At 49.4% G+C, this 14238-nt stretch overlaps 1 protein-coding gene across 1 annotated transcript; it reads right to left on the bottom strand.

Annotated features, from left to right (window-relative positions):
• Positions 1-1767: 1767 nt before the first annotated feature.
• MYCBPAP (MYCBP associated protein) lies at positions 1768-13243 on the bottom strand. Its single transcript, XM_064467420.1, has 19 exons — positions 13191-13243; positions 12512-12662; positions 11753-11912; positions 11550-11650; positions 10878-11052; positions 10460-10575; positions 9586-9736; positions 9215-9330; positions 8447-8547; positions 7677-7788; positions 7137-7326; positions 6445-6632; positions 5724-5870; positions 5260-5544; positions 4337-4458; positions 3391-3506; positions 2771-2904; positions 2396-2581; positions 1768-1916 (listed from the first exon to the last, which is right to left on the bottom strand). The coding sequence occupies exons 1-19, from the start codon at positions 13241-13243 to the stop codon at positions 1812-1814; spliced, it is 2709 nt and encodes a 902-aa protein (XP_064323490.1). The 3' UTR covers positions 1768-1811.
• Between the last annotated feature and the right edge of the window lie 995 nt (positions 13244-14238).

The following is a 14238-nucleotide window of genomic DNA, read 5'->3' as shown; positions in this document are numbered from 1 at the left end:
GAAGCTCCCGTCCACCTGTTCTCCTATTAAGTGTTCCTGTGAGTAGAGGTATAGGCGGAGCCTGGTTTCTATAGGCTGGACTGGAGGCATGGATCTTGTGAACGGGCTTTGCCATCTTTTAAGGCAAATCTACCAAATAAAAGTATTCCTGCCTTTGAGACAATCACGTTGCCTCTATAATGTGCAGGCTCCCCCCTGTCTAGAAACAGATGGCTTGAGCTGTTTGACTTGGGCATATTCACAAGCTGATAACCATCTCCAGGGAGGCAGGAGCTATTGTCAGAGCCTGCGAGACACACCCCAACTTCAGGCCTTTTTCCTTCTAATTCTCAAAATGTTGCTGAAATTCTCACTTACAGGAATGCTGAGCAGAGACATTCCCTTTGTGGGTTTGTGCCCACTAAGCCAGAAGAGGTTCCTGCCTTCCGCAGAAGCCAAAGTGCTTCCCTGCACCTTGTTAAGAGAGTCTCGACGCGTGAGGGGCCTCCTCACCTGGCCGACAAAAAAAATAAACCGCAATTTGCTATTGTCGGGAGCCAAGGGGAGGAATATATCCTCTCCCTAGAGACAGCACACGAGTTAAAATGAGAAAGCAAAAGAAAGCAGTTCTGCAGAAGGGACAGTTATTTTACACTACGTGCAGCTCCAAGACGCGTGTCGGTGTGGCTGCCAAGGTAAAGCAGCACCTGCCTGAGGCACACGTGCCTGGTGCGACTGCGCAGCGACAGGCAGAATTCCTAACAGCAGTGCTCAGCACGGACAGGCACCTCCTGCCTAAGAACCCCAAAGGTATCACAAACCTCAGTTAATAATCGACACTGATGTCATTTCTCTACAGGGCCAAAGCCTTCCTGGGGAATGCCGTCCAGCTGCTTTAGCAGGAAGATGGCACCTTCCTGACATAGTCAGGTCTCTCCTGACCCCAGGTCGAGAGGGACCCTGCACCCAGCTCGGTCTGCCTTGGAAACCTGCTCCAACCCGAGCCCTGGTGCAGAGCGTGCGACACTCAGAGCTGGGATGCCTCCACAAAAAGCTCCATTCCAGCTGTGATGCACAAGGAAACCCAGGCAGAAAGCGGCGATGAGCCCAGACACACACACTGACAGAGACAGGATGGGTGGCTCCAGCACAAGGCCTAACCATGCCCACGGTACTTATGGCATGAATTTCACTCATTTTAATTCATGAGTGATTAGTCTCAGAAGGAAGCAAGAAAAGCTGGCTCAGAATGGGGCATGGGTACATTGAGCTGGATGGAAAGAGATGGCAAGGTCAACCCAAGAAATAAACCTACGTGTGCAAAACCAGGCAGGGTGGCACACCCCTTGGGACAGTGCGTTTCACCAGGCTCCTGAATGCCTCAGAGAAGCCTGCTGCCAGCGAGTCCTGAGGGGAGACCGGACAAGCAGCCAAGAATATGATCAAAACCACGATGGATTTTTCTCAGTTACTGTCCTGGTACTCGGGCTCACGAGTACGAGGGACACTCTGCTCACTCACCTGCTAGCCAAGCAAGATCGAGACCAGAGAGTAAGACCTATCTCTCATTGACTGGCACTTCTAAATTCTTCTTCCTTAGCAGAAATGCCAGTATTTTCTACTCTTAACGGTTTCTGAGGCTATGATATTTCTTGCCTTGTCTCTTCTTGGCAAGCCATCATCTGTAGCAGCAACAGAGGATCTAGCAACAGTCTCGCATCACAGCACATCAGCAAAGAGGCAGCCAGGTAACCAGTGCCTCACTCGGAAAGAGGAATCTCCACTTGATCTGTGTAAATATGGTTATTTATTTTTTAAAATTAAGTCTATTTCTAGTTACAGAGGGCTTCACTCTCCCACTTTACAGCACCTTTTTTCTTCAGTTCCTCAAATAAAGAAACCATTTTGCTCACCATTGAATCCAGCAGCCCATAAACCTGCAGCAGAAATTAACAGAAGACAGTTGCAGCGAAAAGACACGAGGAAAATCCTGGTGATGAGACTGACAGACCAAGAGACAGTTTCCTCACGCACATTAACGTACATCTGTGTAAAAGCGGCTGCCTGCTAGCAGCGCTTAGCTCTAGTAATAACTTTTCTGGCTACGAAGTGTGTTTAACATTATCCGAGATACAATTAATTCTGCTGATCCCTCAAGAGTCCGCAAGCATGCTAAAGACATCCCAGACAGAAATCCCGCATGTGGCTATGTGATGGCTGGATTTATGTTAGCAGATTCCAGGTTGGAATAAAGGACATCTTACCTTGTATTTCATGCTCACCTTGCTACAGAAACACAGGCGGACGTTTGTCAGTGTTCCGAGTTTAACAGAACGCTTACCCCTCCGCCTAAGCTTCAGTGTAAGCTTACAAGCAAAGAATAAAACCAAGAAACAAATATGTAAGTCAGACTCACTTCAATATAAAGTTTTTCCTGGTATGTCCCAAACAAAATAGGGTCCACCCGCTCCTGAGGAGCTTCTACTCTCTCTGCAGTTATGGCTTCCACAGGCTGTGCTCCCTCTTTCACCTCCTGCGATGAAGTGGAAGATTTCAGCTTTTTCTCATCTCTTACTTTTAACTTCCTGCTGCTTGGATATTCCTGTTCAGGGACAGACCACAAAAAAGAGTGACAAAAGGGAGAACACCTTTCAGAGTGGTGCAAGATGCACCTCCCAGAGGCAGCACCTCTTTCACTGGGTTGGCAACCAGCCCAAACTCAGGATCAATAACTTCAGAATGGATCACACCATCCCCAGCGCTTAGGTTCAACAGGCATCCCAACACATACCTCTTTCTCTTTCCCTGCTGTCTTTGTTGTTCTTTTTTTGCCTTCTTTATCCTTAGCACCAAATGACCTACTCTCTTCTTTCCTAGTGGTTATTCTGTCTTCCTTTCCTCCTTTTATAGGTTGCTTTACTTCCCCTATAAAATAAAGCGTTTCAATTACCCAAAAGCAACATTTTCACATGCAGAAAGGCAAGCCCACTGCGCTCACACAGTGGAAGTATATTACTTTTGCAACGTGTTTTCCTCTTCGTATTAATCTAAGCTGTACTGCACTACAAAACAATACCTTGAAGAGTATTTTGTTTAAATAAGGAAGGAACAGGTCTCAGGTGTGTATCAGAACAAGCCTGTAAGACAGCTAAGAGCAAGCTGGCGTTTTCTGCATTAGTCTCCGTGAAAGCCATGGCTAAATTAAGCAACTTATTTGTGTGGCGCTTCTGTAATGACACCAAACCACACATCACTATTAGTATCACACAATCTGCCATGTTTTCCGATGTGTTTCCTTATAAAAGTTTGAGGGGGAACTGCTGAAATCACTATTTCTGCTGAAATTCAGCACGTTTTCTGGATTTCCAAGAGTCCACAGAAAACGGTTCCTGTGCTAAAACTACCATTTACCTGTTCCCTCTGGAACAACATCTACATAGGTGTCCTTCTCAGGCAAGCCCAGCAGGGATCTCAGCTTCACAGAGTGACTCACCAGACCATCGATTGTTTCACGCCACAGCTGGAGACTGAGAAAAAGTATCAGAATCAGAAGGGAGACAAGTACAGCAGCTGCCATCGTGTTTCACCCTGTGCCCAGGAGCGAAAGCACCTCAGAGCCGAGACCTGCTTTGTCCAACTAAACCAATAAAATAGCACCCACCATCTAAAAATGTGTGCAGAGAGAAGCTGAATTACTTTCCTCATAGAATCATAGAATGTCCTGAGTTGGAAGGGACCCACAAGGATCATCGAGTCCAACCCCAGATTCACACCATGTCTCTGAGGGCCTCGTCCAAGCTCTCTGAGGTCTCAACAGTTTGCAAATCAGTGGGCTCATGTGGACCCATAAATATTACTGTGAAACTAGATCTCCTCCTCTTCAACACAATAGATGTTGGTAAATCAGCATCGACCCGCTCTCTGCGTTTACCAAGAGGAACCTGCATCCTCCTAATTTAGAAGCAAGAAGAAGCTGTTGATACGTTTATAGTCTGAAAGCCTGAGTAAGGAACAGAGAGACTGTACCAGGGAGGATACAGTTATCTGAGTAAAAGGGTACAGGTAATTACCCAAAGGTTTCATAAAGATAGAGTAATTTTGCCAGAAATAATCTTGTATACTCCCAAAAATTACATTAATTTAATATTCTAAACTTATCTCCAGGAAAAAAAACAATGGCATTTGGGTCCTAGACAGGTGCTACAACTAATCTACTGAAAAAAACCCAGAGTGTAAAGAAGACTTCTAGACCTCATACAATTATCTGCACTCTGAATCACAACGCTTGCAACACAGCTTGCTGAGGCGGCTGATCACACGATGCATTTACAAGCTTTATCTTGCAAAGGTAACGCACCAGGTTTGATACAAAAGGTCTGACTGAGCTGGCCTCTGTTCAACACACAGCTCCAGTGCTGCCTTATTGAGCTGGGTCAGTGCTTCTTCTCGCTGCTCCTCCTTGGGGATTGACTTTATAGCCTGATGAGAGAGAAAACACAGGGTCCGTGGAGTGCTGCTTCTCAGTCTTCATTCCCAGTCCGTGGACCCTGAGCTAAACAGAGCACACCAGGGCTCTCTCTTCAGACACCCGTCTGAAACCCTCCTACACGGCTGGGATTTGGCCAAGGTGCACACGCGACCCAAGATCTGGGGAGCAATCCCAGACCCCTAGTTAGCTTGACAGCAAGCCCCTTTGCAACTTCCTGTGAAGTTGGAGAGCAGGGATTCTAGCGAGCTAGAAGGCCCCGAAGGAAAGATTAGTTATAAAAACAGCAGAGATATTTCCAAGAGAGCACTACAGAAAAACTGCACTGACAGAATCCAAACCACTCTTGCTTTAATCTAGGGAGGTCTGTACTTTATCCACAGCCTGTCACGAGTGCTCCCTTAGTGCTCTGATGAATGGGAAGGACTCTCCAAGGAAAGGAGCCCTTGGGGAAGCCCCAGGAGGCTGTGGGATTAGCCTGCCCCCCGCATTCAGTCCTGGGATGACAGAAAGCTAAATGGGCAAAGAGCTTAAAATATCTATTACAGTGCATGGTTCTCTCCTTCACACAACAGCCCTCAAAGTCTCTTGGGAATCTCTTTACAAGAGCACCGAGGGTGTGGTCAGCAGAGCTGAAGTGCTGTTCTGCGACATGCAAAATAAATCATCTCTAACTCACAGCACAGTGGAAGCAGACCTTTGGGTGGGCTCACACTGGGGTAGGCCAGGCTATTTGTAGGGAAACAAAAACACCATCGGCTTGTCATAGCAGGAGCGGGAACAGGGGTGACCACCTGCTTAAAGTCCTCGAAGGAAAGGTTCCATCCTGAGGGGCCTGGTTCTTCCTCCTCCACGTTCACCGTTTGATCTGGAGCCTCCTCGAGTGTGTTCTCCCAGCCCGGGACCTCTGCGGCACTGCTCTGAGCACGGAGAGCCTCCGAGGTACTCTCCCGGTACAGCATGCCCTCCGCAGCGCTCTTCTGGCCCGAGGGCACTTTCTCCTCAAAGGCTGAGGGAACAGTCATGTGCTGTCTCCATAGTTCATGCAGCTGCTTTACCACTTGATGCTGATAATGCAACTGTGATAAGGGGAAAAAGGTAAATAGTGAAATAAGCTAACCCTTTCCTCTACAAGCCTATTCCTTAAAGCTGCCATGGCAGACTGTGCCAGCCTCCAGAAACCCGGGGATGCGCCAGCCCCATGGGTCTTCCCTCCCTGCTATTTCAGCTGTGCAGCCCATCAAATGGCAAATGTCACCTCAGGATTCTTCTGGTGGAACAACTCTTCCTCAGTGACGTAGGCACCCGCAGGAGACGGGGCACGCTCTGGGGTCCGAATTCGGACAAGAAGTTCCTTCAGACTCTCTTCTACTATAGCAGCACTCTCTCGAGCAGCCAGGTCAGCCTGATGCATCACAACAACCACGACATACGTGAGTCCCCGTTCCATATACGGACACACCAACAAACTTGCACCCATGCCAGTGACCACGTGTATATGCTATACAGGGTTACAAGGACAGGAATAACTGCAAACCCCACTAAGTAGAGCGATACTTACAACAGCTTTTCAACTAACCCCCTTGAATCTTCCCCCAAACTATACTTTTCAAAGGGTAGCGTAATTTTCAATTTATACCTTAACTGAGGTCATACTGTACGACACGTAACCCCATCCCCACTAAGTAACTAATGAAATTCATTACCTACAGGAAATTAATTCTTTAAAGGACCAACGTGAACAGTTTAGGAGGCACAATCGCGTCTTTATTAACAACGTTACAATAGACTGCAGAGTTCTTCCATTTTATTTAGCAAACCTGCTCAAGTATGTGCAGATGTTCTGTAAATAAACAATCATCTCACTCTCAGCCCTAACTGCACAGCAATAAAAATACCATGTCATCCACTCCCACCTTTATCCTCTATTTGCATATTAAGTTCAAAGCTCGAAGTTACCCAGTTACATGCTCGGTTACCTCCAGTTTCTCTCTGAGGTCAGCCAATTTATCCTCATACACAGCAATTCCCCAAAGGGTCACCTGCAGCAGAGCTCCTCCTAATAACAGAGGATGTGTCCTAAATTCCCAGGACTCGCTGAAAATGCCTGCTCTCTGTGACTTGAAAAGAAAGAAAAACTCCCTAGTTTCTCCAGGCAAAATTACACCTGAAATGAGAGAAAAATGCATTGGTCTGTAAGAAACCACCTGGTTAACTTGACCCTTTTCCAACTGCACCCCAAGTGCACAAGCATTTCTCCATAGCTCAGCTGGTTACTCACACTTCATCCAGCTATTTTTCTCTTTCCAGATTTACTCCCAGTCACCATGTTACTGAACTGGTGTTATTTCCACTGCATGCTCCTTTTACAGTGAGCTCAGTACTCTCTCTGGCAGATTGCACCCAGCTTGCCATCAGAAAATGAATCACTCCTCAATATTCTACCAATTTACATTCAGAGTAGGAGCAACCTTCTTCCCTTTAAGTCCCATGAAAGGGATCTGCCTCGCACACCTCTCATGAGTCAGCTCCGACGCCCAGGGTGGCTTCCTAAGGAGAATCACCCCACAGGCCTGCTCGGCCATTAGTCAGACTCGGCATCTCAGATAACTCCTGCATAGGTGCTCTCTGGTCTACAGACAAGGGCCTCGGAGATCAGCAGCTCTCCTACCTGGTCTGGTATCAAAGTAAAAACAGGGCATCTTCTTCCCCTTGGTTTCTCTGGAGGGAATCTGCTGGGGAAGCCTCATCCAGTTGTACCAGATGGCGGCTGTGCCATTGTTGCTCACCGTCAGGGAGCTTTCCGCTTTCTCACCGGCCAAAGTCTCAAAGGTGAGCCGGGCAGCAATGCCAATTTCATCCTACAAGGAAGAGGCAAAAGACAGAGATAACTATTTCTACTCCATCTAGAAGGATTTATCTTGCCTGAAGTCATACTGCAAAGAAGGGGTTGAGCCTTGGTAGGAGAACTTGTAAGGCAGGTCCAATGAAGTGGCCATTATACAGAGAGCGCCTGGGAATCCGAGCTTCGCACCACGGAGGGAGCAAGCCCTTCTGTTTCTAGATCTCTCCGGAGCAAACGCAGGGATACTCTATTATGCTCAGAATAAATCCCCCATTCTCTGGCCTGGGCGTGGTACTCATTGTACAGCTGCGACTTGGGAACTCAAGCAGGCTTAGCTTGACTAAACAATAAAAAGCACACAATTACCCTGCAAGGAGCAATGCAGTTGATCCAACGAGCAGGCTGGCCACAGAAGTCTAAAGATGGACCCAGTACTGCTTCTGGAACCACATCGGGGGAGTCCCTTAAGGAGTCACTGCTAAAAAGAACAAGAGCCAGCATTTTTATGGAGCGCAATTCACTTCCAGAGAGGGGAGAAGCAGGGGTGATTTACAAGACCCTGTAAGAAATAATCCCAACAAATGCTTTTCTACAGTCACCGCTTTAGGGACAGAGCACTGCAGGTGTGGTAAATTCCAGCTAGTGACTTGTCACCACCAAGGAGGACAGGACAGCCAGAACTCTAAACGATACCTGCCTCAGGAAGGCTGAGGGTACCTGACTGAATCAGGAGAGGCCCTTGCATCGTGCCTGTTACAGATGGACAGGCCAGGGATAAAAGGCAAATTGATGATGGAAGTGGAAGGCTGGAAAAAGACAGCCAGATGGAGGTAATTTAGAGCCGAATCCCCACCCTGCCTCATGTAAGCTCTGGAGCCACACAGAGGGAAGAGTGGAGGAAGGGCCTCAAAAAAACCCAACCCCTTTTCTCTGATTTCTGCTCCTTAGGCAGGAGGCCCCAAGGCACAAGGGAACTGCTTGATTCCTAAATCTGGTGACTTTAATATTAGAATATGCCCCTTACTCTGCCCCAGCGGAGACTCCCCTGCATTCTGGATAAGGATGGTTAAGGATACCTTTACAGACTGATGGCACATACCCAAAATTCTTTATTTCTGCCATGAAGTAAAACTTACAGGGTTTCAGACTCTTCAGAAGTGGTGGAACATGGAAAAGAGTCTGCTGAGACTGATATGAAAGGCTGCCCTTTACCAATCACCTCCAGTCCATCCAGATCCTGGACATAAGAAAAATGACTATCTCATGTTTTCTCTTTTTATATAGAAAGGAAGTTAAAATACCAGACAAATGTACTAAGTAAAATGAAGTTGCAATATCTTACCTCTAAAAGCCATCACAGGAGCATCCAATGAATATTTAAGAGAAACAGGAGGGAACTACCTCTGGGTCTCCCAAGAATCCCAGATGACTGCATGGGTGGGAAAAGTCTCCCTCACACGTTTCTCATCCCCAGAGCCAGGTTTCAGAAAGAGAAGGGTGATGTTTGTTCAGTTTTTAAGAGGAGGGGCTACCTGCCTTCAGGAGATTATTTCAGATGCGTGTCTTGCACAGGGGCAAAGGTGTTTTCCCTCTGCCCTGAGGCACTAAATCAAAGTTCTACATCAGTATTTGGCAGAGGTTTTTCATTGCCTCGGCCTTGGCAGCTGCATGCTGCTGGTTCAGGGTCCTATTCTGATCACTCCATGCAACGCTCTGGGAGGCTGGACAACCTTTCATGGGTGTGGCCCTTTGGAAATGTGGGAACTTCCAACATAAGCACTGTGGGGCTAAGTTTTAGATTCCTAATGCTTCTTCAGATCCAGTTCTTGGCAATTTTATTTTACTCTACAGCATCCAACAAGAGACGAGAGATGTGAAGAACGTCCTCGTTCCTCCAGTCTTACCGGCTTATAAAAATCTATCTCCTCTAGGACAGATTTTAGCTCCTGACGTCGATGTTTTAGGAAAAGACTCTTATCCCAGGTTAGATGGAAAGGCATCCTCCTTGGAGGCTTCAGACCTGTGGAAATACCCATACAAGAGCTCATTGTCTACATACCCACATGCCTATTAATTCCACTCTCTGACAAACTTTGGTCTCATGGTGTTTTAAAGAGGTCCAACAGGTGACTGGGAAGTAGCTGGTGCTGCAGCTGTCAGAGGGACAATTATAGCACAAGCCTCCGGACCTGCAGGAGTCACTATTTCTCTCTGCTGCTCCCTCCACACTTGTACCCCATTTCTACGGAGTCACCTCTCTGTGACATTCCCTTACCCGTTTCCATCCGGACAGTGCGGGGTTTCCCCACATGAGTGACTGGCTCTGGGTAACCGCGTTCTCTCTGAGTCAGCGTCAGCGTCAGGCCGGTGAGTTCATCCCCAATACGCTCGGGCTGGCTCCAGAACTCGCTTCCCCTTCGGTAGCCCTAGGGTGGAAAACAAGGCTCCCACTGACGTTTTCAGAGGCGTATGGCTGCCTGCTACTTTCACAGCGACTAGAAGCTAAAAAGAAGAAGGGTCTAACTCTGCTTATATGAACATTTTAAAAGTCTGTAAGTTATCGCTTTCTGCAACACAAGCCAAAATTTCCAGCAGGCTGCTGTCAAAGACAAAAGAAGAGCTTGATTCTATTTAGTGCTACATGAAGGTTGAATGATATTAAAATAATGCCTCATGCAAGTGCAAATTCTTTGATAGTGCTATAAATGTAAAAAAATAATTTTAACATAGGATACTCCCATAATCCTCCTGACTTACCCATACCCCCTTTCTCCATGGCAATCGCTCAAATTCAAGCCTGAATCTATCAGATCTTTCTGCCCCTGGAACAGCAATTGCAGCATGTCCCCACGCCATTTCCCAGCACAAGAATCTTTGGTGATAAGAAATGGCACTTGCCCACCTACAGCAGTTCATTAGCAAGGAGCCCAAGCACACCACCGCTGCCCTCCGACTAGCACGGATAGCACAGTTCATGTTTTTACTTTTGAAGTCACTGAAAGCTCTGCTTGAACGCTAGGCTGAAGGGCTTTGAGTGGCTTTGATAAATATCCAACGACAGCTCTTCGGAGATGTTACCCAGAACACCAGTGTCTCAGCTCCTTCCCACGAGCAGCGCAGCCAGGATGCAGAGGAAGTGGGGCTCTCACCTTCCCAGGAAGCAGGGCAGGGAGACTCCGGTCAATGAGGTCACGCTCCTCCTGGATTTGCCTGTAATCCTCCGAGATGCTCATCAGCAATTCATTCTCTGGCCTCTGAAGAATTTCTATAAAGAAGGAACATCAAATCATTGGTGCTGCACTTCTGGGCACACCCTTTATCATTATTGCTCATGTGTAGCCCCCTTACCCCATCCCCTACCAAATCCACTGTCCTTTCCCCAGCCAGACCCACCAGCTCACCTCCCCACAGTGTCCACAGCCACTAGCAGCGTGGGGAGCTCACAGAACATGCAACAGCAACGGGATTAACCCCGGTCAGCTGTGACCATTACCATCTGTTGTGGTGCCATCCAATTTCCCCACCTGCACACAGAGTTTCACAGAACGAGGCCTCAGCTTTTCTCACCTCCTAGATATTTCTCCTGCTTTTTCCTGATTGCCATATTACGGTGCCAGTTCTGCAGAGCTTTGTGCTCTGCTAGTGGGGTCTGATGAACCTTTTTCTCCTTCTCTCCACCACATTCCTCTTTTAAAGCTGCTGCAGTAACATCTTGATGAGAAACCTTAATAAAATCTGCTATCTGAAGAGAAAGGAAATGTTCAGTTAACCTCTCCATGCACACTGCCACCACAGCAAGGATGGGAGAGGGGAGGAGAAAAGACTTCTTCAGATTGGCAGTACTTTTACTTGATCACTCTGAGGGGAACAAAAATAGGCTATTAGGAACACACTCAGAAACAATGGAAGGGTTCATCTGAGTAACTAGACTTGAGCAATGGCGTTGCTGCAACACCAGCTCTTCCCGTGTGAGCCTGACACGCCAGCACATATGGAAGAGGAAGCCTCTTTAATTCTTCCCTCCATGACCTCCTCCTGCACGCAGGACTTCAAAACCTGCTGGTGCAGTTTCTCTGAAGGCAAGCCCTCCCCACAGAGCATGAGAGGCTGGGAAAACCACACCTCAGGCATGACCCGTTCCTGACAGGCGCTGGAAATCATCAAAAAGTACTGTAGGCACTGCACTCCGCCTCTAGAAGAGTGTCGCACAGCAGCATATTCATAACTTTACAAACCAACCTGAGTGTTTCCTCTGGCCAAAGCTTCCTTTCTGAACTCCTGGAGACTTCCCAAAATGTGATGGGGGAGAATCTCTTCACAGCCATCAAACAATCCTGGTCCTACAACACAAAAAAACCCCAAGACCCCAAGCAATCCCAGAGTCAGGCCAATAAAGCCAGGCTTGGCAAAACCAAACCCAAAGATGTGAAGGTTAACCCTACCAGAAAAACTCAGTGGTTCCCTGGGTGCCTTTGGGAAAGCAGGACATGCTACGAGGAAACATGACTTCTTCTTTGTCTCTTCAGGTCGATATTTTCGAACGAGGTATTTCCTCCTAACTGGAGCTCTCCCAGCATCATGGGGAAGGTGCGGAGCGTGGAGCTTCAGGAAATACAGTCATAATGCAATTAGGTACATACTGACTCACCTCATTCCTTCTGAGCCTTCTAGGATATGCAGAGAAGTCAGATCAGTCCAGGCTGCTCCTCCCACAAGAAGCACGTTACATGACTGTGGAGTTTCCAGCTTAGTTACTGTCTTTACTCTTCTGGACCCTGCTTTATAACTGGCGCAGGGAAAAGAGTTGTCAATTGCTTTCCCAATAGTTTTCTGCTGTGTCACTTGGTGTCAAATGCTTCCACTCACACAGCCTGACCCAAGTTTTGAAAGGGACATGGTGATAGTTACTAAACAACTTACACATCTTATTAGAAAAGAAGATTGGAATCGTAATTTTGAAGATGCAGGAGACTTATCCTTCCATCTGAAAAGATTGTGTAAAGATCAATAGTCCTTTACTTCTAGCAACTGAACCTGACGATCTGACAAGTCATAAAAAGCGGGACAGACAAAATGGAACGAGAACTGAACTCCAAGATTGGGTTTTGGTTTAAGTAAATGGACAGCAGCCTCTGTTAAACACACAAAATGGAAGGAGAGTGTCAGTTAAGGTAGCTGTTTCTATCGGTAAAAATACATACTTTCTCCAGGTCCTCCGCTTTAATTGCAAGCGCCTGGACGTCATCGCCTTGCAGGACACACGGAACGGGCTCAGGCTCTTCTGAAATTGTTGAGGGGGACAGTTCATGTGTCTTTTCCTTCTTGTCTGAAAAAGAGATGAAAAGACCTCCTCTTCAGACTCCCAAGAAAACCCCATCTTCCTCTTGCAGCCTGGCTATTCATTTCCAGCTGAACTATGGTTTGGGGTGGGTCTTTTTAAGGTTGCACAGAACAATTAAATTCAGCATCTCTTACAACTGGAAAGCCAAACTCTGGTAAGCTACGAGGACCAAAGCAGGTCACTAGGACTGAACTGTCTCACAATTTATTCCAGATGAGAGATAACAGATTGGATAAATACAGCCTGTGCTTCCCACAGGTAGAAGAACAAATTCCTGCAAAGTTCCCTACAACAGCTGCAAGCGCAGGCACAGCTTTGCTGCCCAGCTGAGCTATGCTCACCAAGCACGACTCTGCTAGCAGGCAACTGGGTTTCCAGAAGCTCCTAAACAGCGAAACAGCTCTCAAACAGCAACCCCCTGCAGAGCCGGGCCCAGGGCAGCCCCCCCCGGCCCAGGGCAGCCCCCCCCGGCCCGGCCCAGGGCAGCCCCCCGCCCCCGGCCCAGGGCAGCCCCGCCGGGGCTTTGCTTCTCCCCGTACCCACAACCTGCGAGTCCCTCCAGCTGGGAGCGGCTGCTCGACACGCGTGACATTACGCAGCCTTTCCAGGTAAAGGATAAAAGAATAATAAAAGACAAGGGGGGGGGGGGTCATTGCGTGGGGAAAGGGCTGTTTGTGGCGGCTCGGGAGCGGCGGGGACCCCTGGGCCGTGTGAGCGCGGCCAGGGCCGCACCGGGGGCACAGACCGGGCCCCGCGCTGGGCCTGGGGCCGGGGCCGGGGCCGTACCCGGGGGGGTGCCGGGGGTGCCGGGCCGCAGCTCCCGCCGGGCCGGCCCGGGCCCTGATCGCCGCCGCATCCCGCCGGCCCGCTCCGCGCCCGGGCGCCATGGCAACGCCACCCGCGCACCAGAGAGACGCGCGGCGCCGCCGCCTAGAGAGGCGCCTCACAACCCCGCGACTCTATGGTACCGCTGCTCGCCCCGCCGTGTGAGAGCTGTGCGCATGCGCGGAGCGGCAGCAGCCAAATCGGGACCTGCAGCGCCGCGCCGTTCCCACCCCCTCTCGTGTTTTTATTCACCACTGTTGCAGATGACGCCAAGTTGGGCGGGAGTGTTGATCTGCTCGAGGGCAGCAGGGCTCTGCAGAGGGACCTGCACAGGCTGGATCCATGGGCCGAGGCCAGTTGTGTGAGGTTTAACGAGGCCAAGGGCCAGGTCCTGCCCTTGGGTCACACCAACCCCAGGCAGCGCCCCAGGCCTGGGGCAGAGGGGCTGGGAAGTGCCCGGCGGAGAAGGCCCTGGGGGGGCTGGCTGACAGCCGGCTGGGCATGAGCCAGCAGTGCCCAGGTGGCCAAGGAGGCCACCAGCCCCCGGGCTTGTGTCAGCCCTGGGGTGGCCAGCAGGAGCCGGGCAGGGATGGGGCCCCTGTGCTGGGCCCTGGGGAGGCCCCACCTCGAATGCTGGGCTCAGGTTTGGGCCCCTCGGGACAAGAAGGGCCTGGAGGGGCTGGAGCGTGTCCAGAGAAGGGCAGCGGGGCTGGGGCAGGGTCTGGAGCACAAGTGTGCTGGGGGGAGGCTGAGGGGGCTGGG

This window comes from Phalacrocorax carbo, chromosome 16, assembly GCF_963921805.1.
Source record: "Phalacrocorax carbo chromosome 16, bPhaCar2.1, whole genome shotgun sequence".
Taxonomy (NCBI): domain Eukaryota; kingdom Metazoa; phylum Chordata; class Aves; order Suliformes; family Phalacrocoracidae; genus Phalacrocorax; species Phalacrocorax carbo.
This window is presented reverse-complemented; position numbering and strand designations above follow the sequence as displayed.

Coding starts and splice junctions, on each gene's coding strand:
- MYCBPAP (XM_064467420.1), bottom strand. CDS start 13,243: ATGTCACGCGTGTCGAGCAGCCGCTCCCAGCTGGAGGGACTCGCAGGT. Junction 12,663..13,190: donor GAGGGACTCGCAGGTTGTGG/GTACGGGGAGAA, acceptor GGGAGTCTGAAG/AGGAGGTCTTTTCATCTCTT. Junction 7,327..7,676: donor ACTGCATTGCTCCTTGCAGG/GTAATTGTGTGC, acceptor TCTTCCTTGTAG/GATGAAATTGGCATTGCTGC.